Genomic DNA, 18,503 nt, shown 5'->3' on the forward strand with positions numbered 1-18,503 from the left:
TCCAGCATGTGAGTAAATGAGGCAAATCATCGCATGATTTCACTGGTGCCCAGGCAGGCCCTCTCCCTCACATGCCTCTCTAGCTTGCGTTGGACACCAGAAATGCCTTCAGGAGGTGACAACACTGCAGTGGCTCCAAAGTGTAAATGGCTGATAAAGAATTTTTTTATAAGAAGGGAGGTGAGAACAGACATTCCTAAGGGAGAGATGGAACACACACCACCAAGGTGGAATGGGGTGGAGCTGAGGGAAATAGGAGGCTATTCAAAGGGGTGCCTGGGGCTGAAAAAGATACTATTCACCGCCACCGAAATAGACTACCAAGCAGATGTTGATCCGAATGGACTCTCCCAACACCCTGATGAAGCACATGTCACTTTTTCAAAACTGTCAGCCAGGCAGTCAGGCCTCAGGAAGTTACTCTGGTGTGCCCAAGGTCACGCGGTTCGTAAACCGTAGTTGGGGGCTCAAATCCAGTCTCTCCGGCTCTCGGGAATACTCACCCCACCAATTTGTGTTTCAGGGACAGGCTTCTAAGTTTCCATTCTGCTTGGATCTCCCTCTGTTTCTTCCAGAGATGGTCCCATGAGAGCTGAGAGAGGTGCTCTCTCCTGAGCAACCTGGGCCCGTGCAGCTCCCACTCTCTTCTCTCTTGCCTTCTTCCCTACTCTTCAGCTTTGCTCTTAATTCTTTCTATTTGGGGAGGGTCAGCTTTTCCTGATTTTTCCTCTCTGCCTGAGTTTACATGGCAGAAGCTTCCTGAACCTGACCCCAGAGGAATTGGTTCTTAATTAAGTTAATCGTCTCTCTCCCTCAAGACGGACCCTCTCTCCATGACACCATTTTAGATCTGGTTTCCTTGATCAGAGTTGCTTTGCTTATAACACCAGTGTCCTGGTGACTGACTACCCAATACCCCTGGGATTACACCTCAATTAGAATACATAGGCCAAACCCTAGTGCATTAAAAATGCTGGGTTAGGTTCTGAGAAATTAAGAAATGTAAGGCCTTTTTCCTCCAGGAAATGACATAGGTGTGAAAATCCCAGCTACCACCAAAGACTGTGTGGGAGACAAGGGATCATGGAGACAGAGGGGGAAAAATCGCTATGTTCCATGGTGCACAGACTGAATAGATGGGCAGATGTAGGGCAGGGCAGTCAGGGTTGATGGTACAGAGGTGGACAATGGTTTGGAGGTCGCTCTTTGACAACCCATGCACAGAAATCGCTGCATGCCCCAATTAATATGTCTGATGAGTCTTGCATTGTGCTCATTGATTAATTGGAAAAACAGGCCTTTTGCTCCACTGCCCTCTCTCCAGGAACTGAACACTTGGCTCTCTGCTAAAAAACAATGGATCCACTTGGGGGAGGTGCAGATTGGGGGAAAAAGAAAAAGCCCAGACATCTCCTTATTGTTGCTCAACATCACTTTCCATCATGCATTTATCCACAGGAAGTGATTTTTCCTTGTTCATAGATTTTATGGGACCAGACTGCCCTTACCCCCAAGGTGCTTAGGCCATGCCTGGAACAACTTTAGACCTTCTATGGCTCACAATTTTTCTCCAGAGGTGGGACATGTCACTGTGGATCTTATTGCTGAGGACTGAGCTATGAGTGTAATGGAGTTTAAAATGGCTAATGTAAAGTTATGAGAATATGCCTGGATGCAGGGGAACACCAGGCCTTAGGAATGCTTCCCCTCACAGACATGTTTCTAAGTACTTGGGCTTCCCCTAAGAACCAAATTTCTCAGCATCCTCTTTCTCTCTCCCAGATAAATTCACCCTTCAGGAAATCCCCATATTCCATAGACTGCACAGGGACTCTTTTAAAAATATTACCTAAATGTTAGGGAAGAACAGTGGTGTAAAGGCAATGGGGATCCATGGAGCTGGGAAACCCACATGACTTTTCCAAAAAGAAGAAAAAGGCGACTGCGCAATGCTGAGCCCTCTGCAGCTCACATGGCAGAGCTGTGCACAAGCTCTAGAGAGCAGTCGAGGTTGCAATTCATTTTGATCATCTTAAGCTGTGTTGTTTAGCCGGCTGGGAGGTAAAGAATTCTTCAGAATGGTTTCACCTGGCTTCCTGAGGCCCGAGGGGGCTGCTGGAGCTCCCAGGTATGGAGAAAACCAGAGAGACAAGGAAGCAGAGAATTGAGTGGAGGACGAATTATGAGAAGGCCACACCTGGTTCCCTCTGGCAAAGGCTTCTGGACTTTTATCAAATGCAGCTTCCCCACGTGCTGTCACAAAGCTGTGGCTGCAGAGATAGTATAAGCGGAAATTATTTACCCTCCTCCCCTCTGAGACCCCCAGCCACCTGTTCATATAGACTTAGAACAGGTGAAACGTAACAATCGGTGCTTTGTTCTCACTCTGTCTTACCCCCTCCATCATCCCCCTCCCCCAGCCCTGGAGCAAGAAATTTACCTCCAGGTGCTGCTTCTGAGAGAAATGCTTTAGAGCACAGGGTAGGAAGAGGAACAGGGCTACGCCTCGGAGGTCCCAGACTTTCGAGTTACCCTTTGAACAGCAAAACTCACCATGGCCCCCAAGAACATAGGTTCCCCATAGCTCCAATATCAGGGTTGTTGGCAGAATGGCTTAAAAAATTAAGGAAACTCTAACCCAGATACCATGAAAGTAAAAAAAAAATCCCAAAAGAGTAGGCCAACACCATCTTTTTGCCCACTGTCCAGTTGGGGGAGTGCCTGTCTCTTTGCATAATCCCTACTTCTGTTAACCTTCCGCAGGAAGTGCAGAGGGTGGGGTGGCCTGTGTTTTATTGATCAAATGGCCTGTTGGCCCTAGAGCAGCGGTTCTCAACCTGTGGGTCACGACCCCTTTGGGGGTCGAATGACCCTTTCACAGGGGTCACCTAAGACCATCAGAAAACACACATATAATTACATATTGTTTTTGTGATTAATCACTATGCTTTAATTATGTTCAATTTGTAACAATGAAATTGGGGGTCATCACAATATGAGGAACTGTATTAAAGGGTCGCGGCATTAGGAAGGTTGAGAACCACTGCCCTAGAGAAAAGAAAATCGAGCTGCATTTCTGGCCTCCTCTTTCTAGACCACAAAAGGTTAATGTCCGTCACTCAGAAAGATGGTCAAAGAACGAAGCAGCTGCTACCCGTGGGAGCCCCTGCCCTAGGTCTGCGTGTAAGTGTGTGTGAATGCACATACACAGAGGTGGGCACGCGCATGTGCGCGCGCTCACACACACACACACACACACACACACACACACAGGCACAGTGCTGGCCCCATGCACCACTGCCCTTGAGTAAACCAATTCCCTGGTGGTCTTTTAAAAGATGAGGTACTTCCTAAAAGGGGGTGATGGTTTCCGCGTTGGCAGCTCTCCCTTCTTCCTGCAAGCACTCCTCTTTTGTTGAAATCCACTGGTTTGACACAGGCTGATTCAGCCAAGCAGACAGCCCTGCTGGTCACCGTGGTCCCCTGAAAGCATTTTCTCTCCCTGGGGAGCTGAGTGAAGACAGGTGAAGGCCGCTTCAGTGGGTTGGCCTCGGCTGCCAGGGCCCGGGGCCTGTCTCCCCCTTCCTCTGGCAAACTGCCCTTCACCCCCACCTATTTATGTCTGACTGGAGCCGGGTAGCTAAACAGGAATTCGATACCCCTCTCTCTGAACCACCCCCAACCCCTCCCGTGTCTGGAAGCATTTCCCACGCCCCAGGGCTGGGGGCCACTGTCCCTCTGGCCAAACAGCCCACACCTTTCCAAAGTGACAATGCTGAGTCCAGGCAAAGGCCACATCCCTCTTGGGCCTCTTGACTTTTAGGAAGGGAAATCCTTTTAAAAGCCCTGCTTTGTAGAGCTTTTTCAAACGCCCCTAAGCCAGGTGGCCTCCATTCCAAGTGGGCCTGGCTCTCCATTGTAAAAGACTGGCTTCAGGCTGTGGAAATGAGTGAGGGGGAAAAACAACCATGTGCAAAATAGAAAGAAATAGCCTCAAACTCCTGAACCCAATCTCCATATTAAATTTGAAACAATACTAGAGGTAGGGTTTTGTTTAAAAAATAAATCAGTCAGGAAAGAAAAGAGATCCCCCAGGACAAGTTACACTTGAACTTTCATATCCTTGGCTGGGCTTCGGTCTGTAGCTGATGGTCAGATAGCAAAGACAAAAATCTCTAAAATAAACTCATTATTAGGCTTACTGCATCAGTTCATTACCACGGTAGCTAATCACAACCAACTATTTCTCTTTTTTGGATCGAGCTGAGATTGGTATTCATTTCAACCAATATATTTATTTCTTTTCTTCCATTGAGAGAGACTTAAAAATAGTCATCTAAAGGCCTATTTTTTCTTGCACAGATGTATTTACATGGCCATGGGCCTCTTGAGGGCCACAAGATACAATCAAATGAGTTGGCCAGGGCTCTCACTGTTGTATGGGCTTCTACTTCTGATTTCCCTTCCTCCTTTTTTCTCTAATATACTCTTGGAATGACAGGTTTTGCTGAGTAACAATCAAAGAAATTTCTGTGCCCAAGACATGGTCCCTTACACCCATGGGGACAAGCCTATATTGTTCAACTCCTCGTTGACCTCTGTGGTTTCATGCAGGTTACTCCACCTCTATATGCCTCAGTTTCCTTGCCTGTAAAAATCAAAATGATAATACCACCTGTGAGATATATATATATATATATATATATATATATATATTTTTTTTTTTTTTTTTTTACATTGTCAAGGAAGGAGGGTATGTAATCTGGGGCCTAATCCTTTGCTGGAGACTATCTTACTGTCCCTGGATGCTCTGTGTTCCTGTGGAATCAATTCACCTCTCAGGGAACTACCGACTCATGCCCGCCTAGTCACCAAGCTCACAAGGCTTACAGGACCATCGAGCTAGAAGATTCTCTCTTGTTCAGGTGGTCAAGTCTTTTGTATTTTGTAGTTTATTATCAGTTAGACTGAAAATTGTGTTAGTTTCCCTAAGAAAGTGCTTTCGGAGAAAGTATAATAAATGCTCTTAATAAATGTTTTAACTATCCAAAGGAAGAAAGCAACTGGTAGTGTTGCCTAGGATCCTCACATCTGGATTTTGGACAGAATTCCCCAAATTGGCAGTGACATAGAGCTCTGTTTCTTGAAGCTGATGAGACTCAGCCAGAAGTTGGGCTTGGATATTTTGAAAGAGTTTTCTTTCTTTTATTGTCTTGGTTCATGGTGTGGAAAAGTCCAGAAAAAACAAATGTACTTATATACTTCAATTGTGTGCATCAAGGAAGAGAAAGGATGGTAAGAGCTCGAGTCTTTATCAGCTTGGAAATCTGCTGTGCTCACTCCCACACCTTAAGCTCATCACATCGATTATTGTTCAAGACATTTTTATAAAAGGACTCTTTGATGCCAAAGAACATGTAAGTAGAATGAGAGCAACAGGAAACATAAAACTAATCCCCATCATTCGAGAAGTCATTGATCATGCTCATTAAGTCTTTTTAATTGTATGCCTATGAAATTTCAGGTTCAAGATTAGATTTCTTCTTTTGATATCAGTATGAGGTTTCCACATTAACTGTAGGGAAGGGCAGATCCTAAGGTTTGTGTGGGGGTTTTTTGTTTGTTTTTTTGTTGTTAATTCAGTTGAGGCAGTGGCTAGAAATTAAAGGGGAAAAAGAAACCTCTAAACTGTTGAGATTTAGTCATCGATATAGTTTTTGGAGTAAATTTGTATTTTGCTACTCATTGCCTGGCCAGGCAACAAATCTATTTTGTTTGGATCTGAGTACCAGTTTGGAAGAAAAAGAATTATATTGACGGTAATAGCTTAAAACATGAAATTGTTTTTATTCCCAGCTTGGAGAAATTGCAGGGCACGTTTTGTTTAGGCAATCCCTTTGACTCCAGTCTGAATACAAATGGAATACCAAAACCATTGGGCATGTTCCCCCTTATCTTCTACCCAGAGACTGATTTCATTACCATAATTGCAGGCTTGCCTGGCTCTTGGCAGCTTCTCCCCTCCAAGACCCTTAACAGCCATGCAGACGATTGTTGAGGCTCAGTTGTTCTGTCTGCAGGCTGAGGGGGATGGGACTGCAGAGGAGAAAGGGTATGTCTCCAAGGCTCAGTAGCCTGTCACTCCCCAGCTGTGCACGCCTCCTCCACTTGTCCTTCCGGGGTTGTGTGTGGGTCCCAGTCACTGTCATTCCCCAGCAGCCATCCGTTCTAGCAAACAGCAATGATACAAGACATACAATGCATTCATTTTCTTCTCTCTTTTTTTCTTTTTGGGTGATTACTAAAAATTTCATCATTCTTTATACACTAGAGGCCTGATGCATGAAATTCATGCAGGAGTAGGCCTTCCTTACCCCAGCTGCCGGCACCGGCTTTCCTCTGGCACCAGGAACCTGGGCTTCCCTCCAGCCACCTGCAGGCACCCGGGACCCGGGCTTCCCTCACAACCCCAGCTTTGTCCTGAAGGATGGAAGAACGTCCAGAAGGATGTTGGTCTAATTAGCATATTATGCTTTTATTGTGATAGATATGCAAAGACTGGGGTAATGGTGGTAGCATGGAATAAATCGAACGGTGTGCTTCTAGGCATTCCACACCAGAGGAAAGATACACTTGACCTGCTGCAGCCCAAGTATACTCTGGTATTGAAGGCCACACTCTTGATCTTGTGTTTGGACCACACAAGGCCACCGCCCAGGCTCACCATCAGCTGGGCAACTTCCTTTGAATGGTAAAGGGAGCAGAATGCAAAATTTCCCATTCCTAACACAAAAGGAAGAGGCTGTTTGTCTCAGGATGGGCACACCCTGGTGCAATTTGGCAGAGCATACCAGCAACTCTCTCAAATGTCTGGTTAGGGCAAAACTAGAAATCCATCTGCCCAGTACATCTTGCGCTGATTACTTGGAGCACGTGTTTCTGATTCATTTGCACATAACTCATCCAGGGGGTGTTGCAAGAGCTATGTGATGGCCAAAGGAACCCGATGAGTTTTTATTATATTTTTGAAACAAGTTTCTCTACGTTGATTGTCTCTCAGAGCCAAAGAAGCTGCATTCTTCCAGCCCTGTGACTTCCAAATGAGGCTCAGTAAATTAGAGAGCAAGTTCTAACCTTGGCTCTGGGACTATCTGTTTTGAACCTGAGGGTTGGTTGAAGGGTGTATGTGCTGGGTCTGGACCTCAGAACAAGTGAAAATCCCAGCTGTGAAAGCCTGGACATTGAGGACCTTGTGTTCACATCTCTACACAACCTGTGGCATCCAGCATCACCCGCATCTGTGGTCTCTTTGCTCCCTTGGTTGCATGAGGGGACAATACCTCTGTTCCTTACTTGTTGAGAGGGGCAGTGTAGCAAAGTTGGGGTAAGAGCGTGGGCTCTTGAGCTACACTAGTCATTTCTGCCAGATACTAGCTGTGTGACTTAGGCAAGTTGTTAACTTCTCTGTGTGCTAGTTTTCTCTGTCTATAAAAAGCTATACATTGCTGTCTGACAACCACCCCAAAACTCAGTAGCTTGAAGCAGTAACCATCGGATTGCTCATGGTCCCTATGGTTTATGAATTGGAGCAGGGCTCAACCGGCAGAGCTCATCTCTGTATCACATGATATCAGATGGGATGACCCAACTGGGCTGCAGGACCCAAGATGGCCCCACTCATACGACTGGGACCATGGAGCTGGCCAGTGGCTGAGGAGCCTCAGTTCTCTTCTCTGCGGCCTCTCTCTTCATGTGGTCTCTATGTGAACAGTCGTCTAGGCTGGGCTTCCTTACCTAATGGTAGGAACATTCCAAGAGAATGAAAATGGAAGCTGCAAGACCTCGTGAGATTTGTCTCATTGTAACTCCTCCCACAGTCTACTGGTCAAAGTGTGTCACAAGGCCAGCCCAGATAGAAAGGGAGAGGAAGTCAACTGCACCTCTTGATGTGAGGGGTAGCACCCACGTACAAGGATGGGAGGGATTATCTGGACCATCTTTGCAGATCATCAATTATAGGGGCCAATCAACCAAACTTATAAGGTCATTATGAGGATTAACTAAGTTAATATATGGCAGAGCACTTGGAACCATACCTGGTACAGAGATAGTACTCAATAAGTGTTCAGTTTTATTATAATTATTCTTGAGGCACTTCAGGAACATGTATAATACATGTTTACTCCTTGAATTAGAGACTTCCCAGCAATGTAATCTTCAGTAGACCAGTGACCCTAGTGATGAATTGTCTCCTTCCACCCAAGGTCCATGTACTTCATTCTCTGTAATCGTGGGGTTCACTTGGGCCATCCCTGGATGTTTGCCATTCTGTATCACCATGCAGTCTCTGCTATCCTTCATGAGGGACACATCCATCATTTGCCTCTGGTATCCCAGACTTTCTTTCAAGGGTCACCCAGCTTGGAGGCTATTGACTCCTCATTGACCCTGGCCTGTTCTGAATTCTTCAGGTCACCATAGAGGTGGTGGACGGTCCTGACTCTGAAGCAGATAAAGATCAGCATCCGGAGAATAAGCCCAGCTGGTCAGTCCCATCCCCTGACTGGTGGGCCTGGTGGCAGAGGTCCTTGTCCTTGTCAAGGGCCAACAGCGGGGACCAGGACTACAAGTACGACAGTACCTCAGATGACAGCAACTTCCTCAACCCTCCCCGGGGGTGGGACCGTCCGGCCCCAGGCCACCGGACTTTTGAAACCAAAGAGCAACCAGAATATGGTGAGTTTACCACCCAGTAATATAAAATTGGTGGGGAGAATAAATGAGGATGATGAGGAAATGGAGCCAAGCAAAACCCAGTTTACAGTATGTGGCTTTTGGTCTTCTATGAGGCGTACCTCATAAAGACTCTATTCCACAGAAGCCCCAAGGAGGCACCAGCAGCCACATTTTTCTGGAAAGACTATAATTTTAAAATCACACCAATTATCCTAGGAGAGAAGTTTTTTTTCCAGTCAGGGGTCTTTGAGGTTCTTCCTTTTTTCCAAAAAAAAAAAAAAATAGTTTTGTTTATAAAAAGGAAGAAATCAGCAGATCAGTTTTCTTGTATATTTTACTGTAAAAATGCATATGGAAAATTAATTTGGTAAAAGAAATGTATTGGCTGCTTCCTTTGACAAGGCCACTGTGTTGTTAGACATTGGCAATAGTGTGGCCCTTGAGAATCCACATGAACATATGCTTCAAGAGTTGTCCAAATGAGACCTCCCCACCAATAAATTTTAAGACCCCCCCAAGTAGGGACTTCTACTGTCTCATGTTTTAGAGTAAGGTGAAGTAACAAAACTTTCAAATTCAGTAATTTAAATAATAGAAGTTCATTTTTAATTTTAAATGGGAGACAGGGTAAGGGGAACTCAGCTCCTCTCAGTCATTCAAGAACCCAGGCTCCTTCCATCTTGGCACTCCTCCAACTGTTAGGGCCTGAGAGTTATCCAATGGATGCTCTATATCCAGCTCAGCCAAGGGGGGAAATGCAGCCTGAAAAATGTACACATGCTATTAAGCCCCTCAGCTTGGAGATAACACACATCACATCTGCTTAAATTTTATTGGCATGACCTGATGATTTGGCCCCACATAGCTGCAAGGGAGGCTGGAAAATGTATTCTGTGTGTCCAATAAGAAGAAGCAGCCTTTGTGAGAGATCAGAGAGTGTGCCTTTTGCTATAGAATATTTGCAGTCTTATAAATGCACCCATCATTGGGATATTCTGTGGCTTTACCATCAGCAGGCATAGGTGCAAACACTGTCATGAACTCTCACCCTTACACCTATGTTTCAGCAGAAAGACCAGTTGTATGATGGAGAGTTATTTCTCCCCACTAAGCAACTTCCAAAACAGCAAGATAATTTTTTTCCAGCTGCATCATTTAGTTGTTCAACAGATATTTATTTATTTATTTATTTATTTATTTATTTATTTCCTCACCTGAACATATGTTTCTATTGATTTGAGAGAGAGAGAAAAAAACATCAATGTGAGAGAGAAACTGATTGGTTGTCTCCCACACATGCCCTGACTGGGGATCAAACCTACAACTTAGATATGTGCCCTGACCAGGAATTGAACCTGCAACCTTTTGGTGTATGAGACAATGCTCCAATCAACTGAACCACCAGGTCAGGGCTCAACAGACATCTATTAAGAGCATATCTTGCGATCAGTATTATGTTAGGTGCTGGGAATAAAAAAAATGAGTAAGACACAGTCCTTCCCTACAGTGGTCCTCACCTATCTGTGGACAAGGGGAGAAAAATTAACTGATAAAGCAAAATAGTGCCATTGTGGAAATATACATCAAATGCGAGGGGAGCTGAAAGAGAGCTCCCAAACCCCTTTCAGCCAGGAGACTTGTGAAAACTTCTGCATTCCCAGAGGAAGTCCAATTTATCTACTTCCCAGGAAGAAGGACTCGGAATAGTAGCCAACATACATATAGCATTTAACATGCACCAATCCTTCTTCATAGCATCTAACATGCAGCGCTCGTTTAATCAGCTCTCTGAGCCAGGTGCCCCATTTTACCCATGGGGAACCTGAAGCCTGAGAAATTAAGAAACTTGACCTCAAGGATTTATCTCAGTCAGTTGGTCCAAAGTCTGTCCTCTTAATCACTATCTTATTCTGCCTCTCTTGTGCCGGGGTGGGAAGGAAACACATCCTTTAGGAGAGGGGAGTGGATCTAGAAATGGTCACTTGGACTGGAAGATAGGAATAAAAGATTGGAACAGTGCTACTGAACAGAGAAACAAAGCACACAGGATCCTGGGTGCTAGCATGACATTTCACAGCTCTGTGGCTAAACCTGTTTGCCCAGCCCACACAGAACATTTTTTCTACAAGTGGGTCTTAGACCCTCGGCATCAGAATCCCTTGGTTGCATGTTTAAAAATGCCAATCCTAGCCCCAACCCCATCCTTCTATCCTAATGGTCCTCTAAGTGTGGTCCCTAAACTGGCGGCATCAGCATCATCTGGAACCAGGATAAAAATGCAGATGTTCAGTTTCCTGGTCCCTGGGCCACCTGAATCAGATATTCTGGGTGTGGGTCCCCAAAAATCTATGTTTGAATGAGCTTTCCAGGGGCCTCTGGAACACTGAGTATTTGAAATCAACAGTTCTCAGTTGCTCATTATGCTCACCTGGGGAATCGTTTGGAACCCTGGTGCCCAGATTTCTGGAGATGGGGCCAAGACATCTGTGTTTTTTAAAGCTCCGTGAGTGACTTTGATGTGCAGCTCAGGTTGAGGGCCACTGCCGACCTTCTACTAAACCAGAACGTCCAACAGCGAGACCTAGGCTCAGTCTGTCTTTGTTTCTTTTTTCAACCAAGGTCAGCAGGCTATCCCCATGCTCACTGAATTTTGAAGACTAACACTAAAAACATCTCTTCCACTAAAGCTTTTATAGAGCACCCTCAGTTGAATTCATGAACATTAAGAGCATCTTCTATTTCAATCTTGAGGATAGAATTTGCTTCTACTGGAGCAATTACTGTGGCTGCCTCAGCCACCCTCACCCCAGCTTTCTGGGTCTATGATACCCGCAGAGTGCCTTGCATCTGAATCTTCCAGCATCCCTAGGCCATGAAGAAACTCAATCTTTTATGATTTTGGAGTCTCTCTTAGTAACTTCCTCATCATTAGACTAGATATCAAGATTGCTACATTATAAAGAAAAATATGTCCCTTGTAATACTTCTAAATCAGTGTTTTTAAGGCTTCAATATGCACACAAAAAACCTGGGGGGTCTTGTTAAAATGAAGGTTCTGATGCCATAGATGTAGAAAAGGGTGGGAGCCCAGGTGAGGCTGACATATTTGGCCTTTGGGCCACACTCGGAGTAGTACCAAGACTCTCAGCATGTCGCAGATGCTCAGTAGTATTTGCAAAATGAATGAAGTATTGCTTCTGAGACTGGCTCACAGGGAACATGTGATTTTCAGAATTCCTTACAGCATTGGCTGAGCTGAGTCCTCTTTTATTTCAATCAGCAAGAAACTATAGTGCCATTTGTAAGTATGTAGCCCTAGATTAGATGCTGTGGAGGATACAGGAGTGACCACACTGCTCAGGAAGGAGAGGCTCGTGCAATGACAAAGCAGCACAAGTCACTGTACCTAAGTGTCGGCTCCCTTGTCTGAGACAGGCTGACATTGCTACAGGAATTGGTCTTTCTGGAGGATCTTGATCTCAGATTTTCGAAGGTAGGATTTTTAATAGGAATTGAAATGTATGTGGCCAAAGAGTATTTCAAAAAATTCTAGGTGAAATAAATAAAATAGTATGGCATCTTTAGAATAAATTATAAAGTACACAACAGAAGTTAGTTAGACCTAACTTGTGATCATGGAAACGAGTAAGCTCAACTTTGGACTGTATGTGTTTGAGATACTGCATTTTAAATACCTTCTATATGTAAATACTGAGGGTCTCACCCAGGGCAACAAAAGAGTTCAAATAAATGTCTTTCTGTTAAATAGAAGTATACCATTCCCAAAGTTGTTCAGAACAATCTGAAAAATAAACTTAATGGGCACTGCTTATTGTAACCGAGGTTGAGACTCAATTCTTTGCAATTCTTTAACTGATCATGATCCTATTTTAATAGATTTCAGTGATTTCTTTCAAGGGTTTTCCTTTGTAATGTTAAATTGTGGCCACATAAGTGAGTGTCTTAAAGAAAGGAGGCCAATCTGGGCCAGAAGTAGAACTGGTAGAATGCCAAAATATAGAACAGGATATAGAGCAGGAGCTGACAGACCTCAGATCTAATCCCAGTTCTGCCAAGTTTGAGCTGTGTGGCCTTAGGCAAGTACCTTAATGTCTCTGAGCCTAAATTCCTTACTTGTAAAAGGAAGCTATTTCCACCTACCTTGCAGGATTGTGACAGGAGTTAAATCAGTGTGTTAGGCAGGGCAGCTGGTGAAAGCAGGCCCTCAATAATGGGTAGCCACTATCTCCTAGGATTAGTGGTGGAGGCTTGCCAGCAGCTGACTCAAGACCTGAGTCACTTCAGTTGCCCAAACATCGTGACTGGGCCACTGAACTCCAGTGCTTGAAACAGTATAATGACTACTTTAAAATTTCAAATGACATACTTGAAAACCAGCTGTCACTCACTGTACTGTGCATTGTTTTCTTCCCTCGCTGAGCAATTGGATGTCACAGATAGGGGCTCTCAAATCTCAGGGACTGTTTTTTACTGTCATTATTGCCATCTTTGCAGTTGCTGCTGCTCACGTTCAGTTTCTGCTCTGAGCAATGCTCCCTGCCTAGTAGGTGAGCGAATGAGAACCAGTGTTTGATTATAGCAGAAAGGACACCTGCCCTCAAATCTTTGTTCACTGTGAGAAGTTCCCTTTCTGTCCTTTGAACACATCAAACAAATAGAAATCGCCAAGGAGAGGGGCTTTGCTGGAGCATTCATCCGGGACAGTATGCGATGGAGGCTTAGGGTTGTGGGCTGACATACACACCTTCCTAGGAGGTGGTTTTATTTCATTACTAACCCAGTAGAAATGACTAAATGCCTGGCGATATAATGTTCTGTGCCTAACTCTGAGGGTCCCATATAAAAAATGTTTGGAAAATAAATGACTTTGTGAGCACCTAAAATAAAGGCATGGAGAACCCACTTGCTAGGATGAGAACTCCTTCATGGTTCTGGAGTCTGCTAACCATCAAGAGAACATATCTTAGGGAAAGTGTTATGGTATATGTATAACAGTTAATTTTTGTTGCTTCAGAAAACACCCCGAAATTCAGTGGCTTCTCTGAGCTGGGGGTCGGGGGGGAGGAGGAAAGGGGGCTGGAGGTCCAGGATGGCTTTATTCACAATGCTGGCATCCCAGCTGGGCAGCTGGAGAGGGAGATGGCTGGGCCTCTCCACACCTGCTTCCTCACCCTTCAGAACCCGCCCCGGGCTCCTCACATGGTGGTGGAAGAGTTCCCTGCAGGTAGAGGCCAAGCCCTAATACAGGAGCACTCTTGCTTCCTCTGTTTGCATCCCACTTGCTATGTTCCCATTGGCCAAAGCAAGTCAGGTGGGCCGGGCTAGGGTCGGTGTGAGAGGTGACTAAGCAAAGGGAAGTGGAACTATGGACATCACTTTTCACATAATATGACAGTTATCAACACCCAATAATTTTGATCCAAGATCCCAAAACAAGAACGTATCTAATGCAGAAGTTCTAATATAAGCATCATGGTGAGTTTAATGCTAAAATCTCAAAGTTCAGGGTGACATTGCCCAAAATTAGCTCTCCATATTACTGCCACACTGAGGGAAAGGTTGCAAGAGATTTCTAGATGGTTGGGGCCCTGTTGCTTCTGCTGAATCAGGCAGGACACCTCTTGGCATCATGGGATTGTGTCCTATGCCTGTCTCATCACACAGGTGACATGGACCCTAGCTCTGTGGTTTAATAAGCTTTTCCTGTCTGACCCACTGCCCGCTTCCTATGAACCTAAAGACATTATCTCTCTGCTTGTGACTCAGCGCTGTTGTTCCCTTTAACAAACCTGGCCTCGTGGGTGCATATAGGTTGTGGTTGAATGTGGTCACAGGTGCGTATAACCCTCTGCACCCGGATGCTCCCACTGACAAGAGTGAAGTCACATGGTTGTTCCAGGCACCCTCTGGTGTTCCTGGTGAAATTAGCAAGAGATCCCAGGCTGCAAAGTATCAGAGGGAGCAGCAGCAGCCCCTAACTCTGTGATGTGTCCCTCCGGAAGCATCCAGTTCCGATGTTTGTGCCCAGTAAGAGAGGGGAGCGAGGAGGAAGCCTAAGGCTGGGGAAGCAGGCCCAGCTTCGTCACACAAAGCAGTCATTTCAAACATCTGCTTGGCCATGTGGTTGGAAAACCATTTCTTAGAAGAAAATCAAAGTTTGGAAAAATTTGTCTGGGGAGGGAATAGAAATGAATGGGGCCCCCGGGGGCAGTCGATGTGTGAACAAACGCTCTACTCTGGGGTAGGGAAGAGAACACCATGAATCACCCCCCAGCCTACCTCTGCTGAATGGGTTGAGGAGACTCGGGGGCCCTGTGTTTGCCTGAGGAGTGTTCAAAGTGAACTCCATGTAAACAACAGCCCGGGAGGCTGGCACGGGGCCCGTAGTTCAGGTAGAAACATGTGTGGACTGCATTCTTGCCCGACCTACATAATAATAATCACCACGACCTGTTATGAATGGAGAGGACCCCTTCCCTGCAAGGCACATGCCTGTACCTCTGCACTTGGCACCCACAGAGACCCAGGCTGTAGAAGCATTTGGCCAAACCAGGAGAAATTACTACTGAGTGAAGATGCTTCGGAAAGAGTCAAGCTTTTGAGATTAAGAGTTTAGCGCTAGAGCACAAGCGTTCCTTTCTGTCTTTTATGACCTTAGATAGTCACTCAATCACTCAGGGCGTAGTTTCTTATTTTTAAAAAGATGAATTTACTGTTGATAATACACCAGCCTCTCACCGCCTCTCACTATCCAGACCCCCCTACTCTGGTCTGCTTCTCCTTTCATGTCATTCACCGACTTCCAATCTGCTGTATAATTTACTCATTTTTTGTTTACTGATTATTGGCTGACTCTTCTCACTAAAATATTAGTTCCACCAGCACAGGGAATTGTTGTAAGTTTTGTTTAATGATACACCCTACATACACAGAATTGTGCCTGGCATGTAATAGGGACTCAATAGGATGGATGTTGAGCAATAACCTCAAAGAACCATGTAGCTTCACCATTGTGTATCTGTTGTCTACTGCTGTGTAACAAAACATCCCCAAACATCATGGCTGAAAACAGCAGCTCTTGATTATTTCTTATGATCTCATAGCTCGAGAGTTCAAGCAGGGCCACACTGGGCAGTCCCTCCACTCCTGAGGGCGTCAGCCGCATTCAGCTGTTCACTGAGAAGGGCTGGAAGCTTCATGAAAGCTTCACTCGCATGTCTAGGGTTTTGGTGGGCCTTCATGTGGCTTCTCTCTTTCCATGTGGTGTCCCGTAATTCATAGGTTGAGCCTCAACTGGATTCCTCAGAGCAAAAGTCAGAAGCTGCCAGGCCTCCTAAGGCCAAAGCTCACACAGATTCTAGGGGACATAGTCTCTCTCTCTCTCTCTCTCTCTCTCTCTCTCTCTCTCTCTCTTCACTGTAAATGTAGGCACAGGGAGGTAAGGAACTAATGGTGGTCATCTAAATACCTATCATATTATTGCATGATCCTATGCTCTGCAAATGTATGCATTCTCAATAAGCACTCACTCGGCACCTGTTGGGGCTGTCAGGCCCTGGTCATGGGCTGACCACATCAGTGCCCAAATCCTCAGACAGAGTCACTGCCTGCATGAGGTATATCCCTAAAATGAGCCCTGGAGCTGTAAGCCTTTTGACTCCAGCAGGCATCTGGGCCCCTCCAACAGTGAGAGTGATTCAGGGGGACAACTGGAAGGCTGCTTGTCGGGTGGGTTTGGGGACTCTTTTGATGAGGCTGTGACTGTCTTCCTGGCTCCCTTCCAGATTCCACCGACGGGGAGGGTGATTGGAGCCTCTGGTCTGTCTGCAGCGTCACCTGTGGGAACGGCAACCAGAAGCGGACCAGGTCCTGTGGCTATGCGTGCACCGCCACAGAGTCTCGGACGTGTGATCGTCCAAACTGCCCAGGTGGGTTTATGCTCCTAGTTCAAGTTCAGTCTTGTCCAGACTGAGAAAAGAGACGAGTAATGAGCTTACTAGGTGAAAAGATGTTGGAGATGAAAAATAATTGTGACTATCAGTAGTAGTAGTTGTCACACTCCAGCCTGTTACTGTGTGGTCCACACATGTTTAAGGAGTTGTAAAAAAGAAGGAGGGGAAGAAAAAGAAGTAGAAGAAAAGAAGGATAAAGAGAAGGAAGAGTATGTGACCAAGACCATATGTGACCCACAAAGCATGAAGTATTTACTCTCTGACCCTTTTCAAAAAGTTTACCAACACCTGGTCTGTAGTTTTACATTCACTATGTGTTCCCCACTTCAGGTAGAATACCAGTCTATAATGATAAACGCATAATATGCTAATTAGACTGGACAGCCGAACGACCTTCCTAACGTCCGTCCAGATGACCTTCCGGACGAAGCCAGGGTTGCAAGGGCCAGGCCCCTTACACGAATTTTGTGCATCAGGCCTCTAGTCTAAAATAATATCTTAGGCTCTCCCAAGAAACCACATATTCCAAATGGCTTCATCTCAAAGAAATTCAGGCACAGAAAAGTTAATCTCTGCACCCAGAACTTCTGTTTCCTACCCCTGAACTCTGCTCTCAAATTGTAAGGCTGAGATTTGGACCAAAAAAGAAGTGAAAGAGCTCTAGATGGCTTGGCTCAGTGGATAAAGCATTGGCCCACAGACTGAAGGGTTCTGGGTTCAATTCCATTCAAGGGTATGTATCTTGGTTGCAGGCTCCGTTTCCAGCCCTGGTCAAGGCGCATGTGGGAGGCATCCATTCACATAAATGTTTCTCTCTCCTCCTCCTCCTCTACTGTCTCTAAAAATCAATGGGAAAATATCCTCGGGAGAGGATTAACACACATAAATAAATAAATAAATAGATAGATAAATAAATAAATAGATAGATAAATAAATAAATAGATAAATAAATAAATAAATGGAAGGGCAAAGGGGTTTCTGATGAGAGAAGGATAAGATTGAGCATGTGTGTGTCAGCCAAGGGGTGTGTGTAGAAAACAGGGCTGAAATATCAGAAGTGGCTGTGCTGGCGCCCTGTCAGCCATGCAGATGGATTTCAGAAAATGGAGCAAACATCAAGATGCTTTTCCTGTGAAAATTTCCTGAATAAAGCTGAGTTAGAAGTCTGAGAGGATGGGATTTGGAAGGATAGAAATAAAGCAATCTATACTAATAAAAGGGTAATATGCTAATTAGACCAGAAGTCCTTCCTGACAAAGCCATGGTGGCAGAGTCAAGGCAGAGGCAGTTAGGGGTGATCAGGCTGGCAGAGAAGAGCAGTTACGGAGATCAGGCTGGAAGGGGAGAGCAGTTAGGGGGATCAAGCTGGCAGGGGAGGGCAGTTAGGGGGATCAAGCCAGTAGGGGAAAGCAGTTAGGGGGATCAGGCCAGTGGGGGAGAGCAGTTAGGGGGATCAGGCCAGTGGGGGAGAGCAGTTAGGGGGATCAGGCCAGCAGGAAGGTGAGTGGTTAGGAGCCAGCTGTCCCTGATTGCAAGAGGGATATCCAACTGCCGGCAGTCAGACATCCCTAGAGGGGTCCTGGATTGGAGAAAGTGCAAGCTGGGCTAAGGGACACCCCTCCCCTCCTGTGCATGAATTTCGTGCACCGGGCCTCTAGTAAATAATAATAATATGATAAGGAAGAAAAGGAGTACAGGAAGAAAATGAAAGAAGAGAAGGAGAATCTGAAGAAGATGAAAAGGATAATGATGACGATAAGAGGAAGCAAAAGAAAATGAAGATAAATATGAAGA

At 45.4% G+C, this 18,503-nt stretch overlaps 1 protein-coding gene and 1 long non-coding RNA gene across 3 annotated transcripts in view; one reads left to right on the plus strand and one right to left on the minus strand.

The window, feature by feature from the left end:
* Positions 1–18,503, plus strand: part of ISM1 (isthmin 1) — a 77,128-nt gene that overhangs the window by 51,010 nt on the left and 7,615 nt on the right. For both annotated transcript variants that reach the window (XM_036321265.1, XM_036321266.1), the window contains exons 3-4: positions 8,472–8,736; positions 16,542–16,685. In XM_036321265.1, coding sequence (XP_036177158.1) covers positions 8,472–8,736; positions 16,542–16,685 — 409 coding nt within the window. The remainder of the gene's footprint in view (positions 1–8,471; positions 8,737–16,541; positions 16,686–18,503) is intronic.
* The window catches only part of LOC118662644, a 44,160-nt gene continuing 31,480 nt past the window's right edge, over positions 5,824–18,503 (minus strand). The window contains exon 3 of the long non-coding RNA XR_004969816.1: positions 5,824–6,228. This is a non-coding gene — a long non-coding RNA (uncharacterized LOC118662644). The remainder of the gene's footprint in view (positions 6,229–18,503) is intronic.

Source organism: Myotis myotis, unplaced genomic scaffold, assembly GCF_014108235.1.
Source record: "Myotis myotis isolate mMyoMyo1 unplaced genomic scaffold, mMyoMyo1.p scaffold_m19_p_9, whole genome shotgun sequence".
Classification (NCBI taxonomy): Eukaryota; Metazoa; Chordata; class Mammalia; order Chiroptera; family Vespertilionidae; genus Myotis; species Myotis myotis.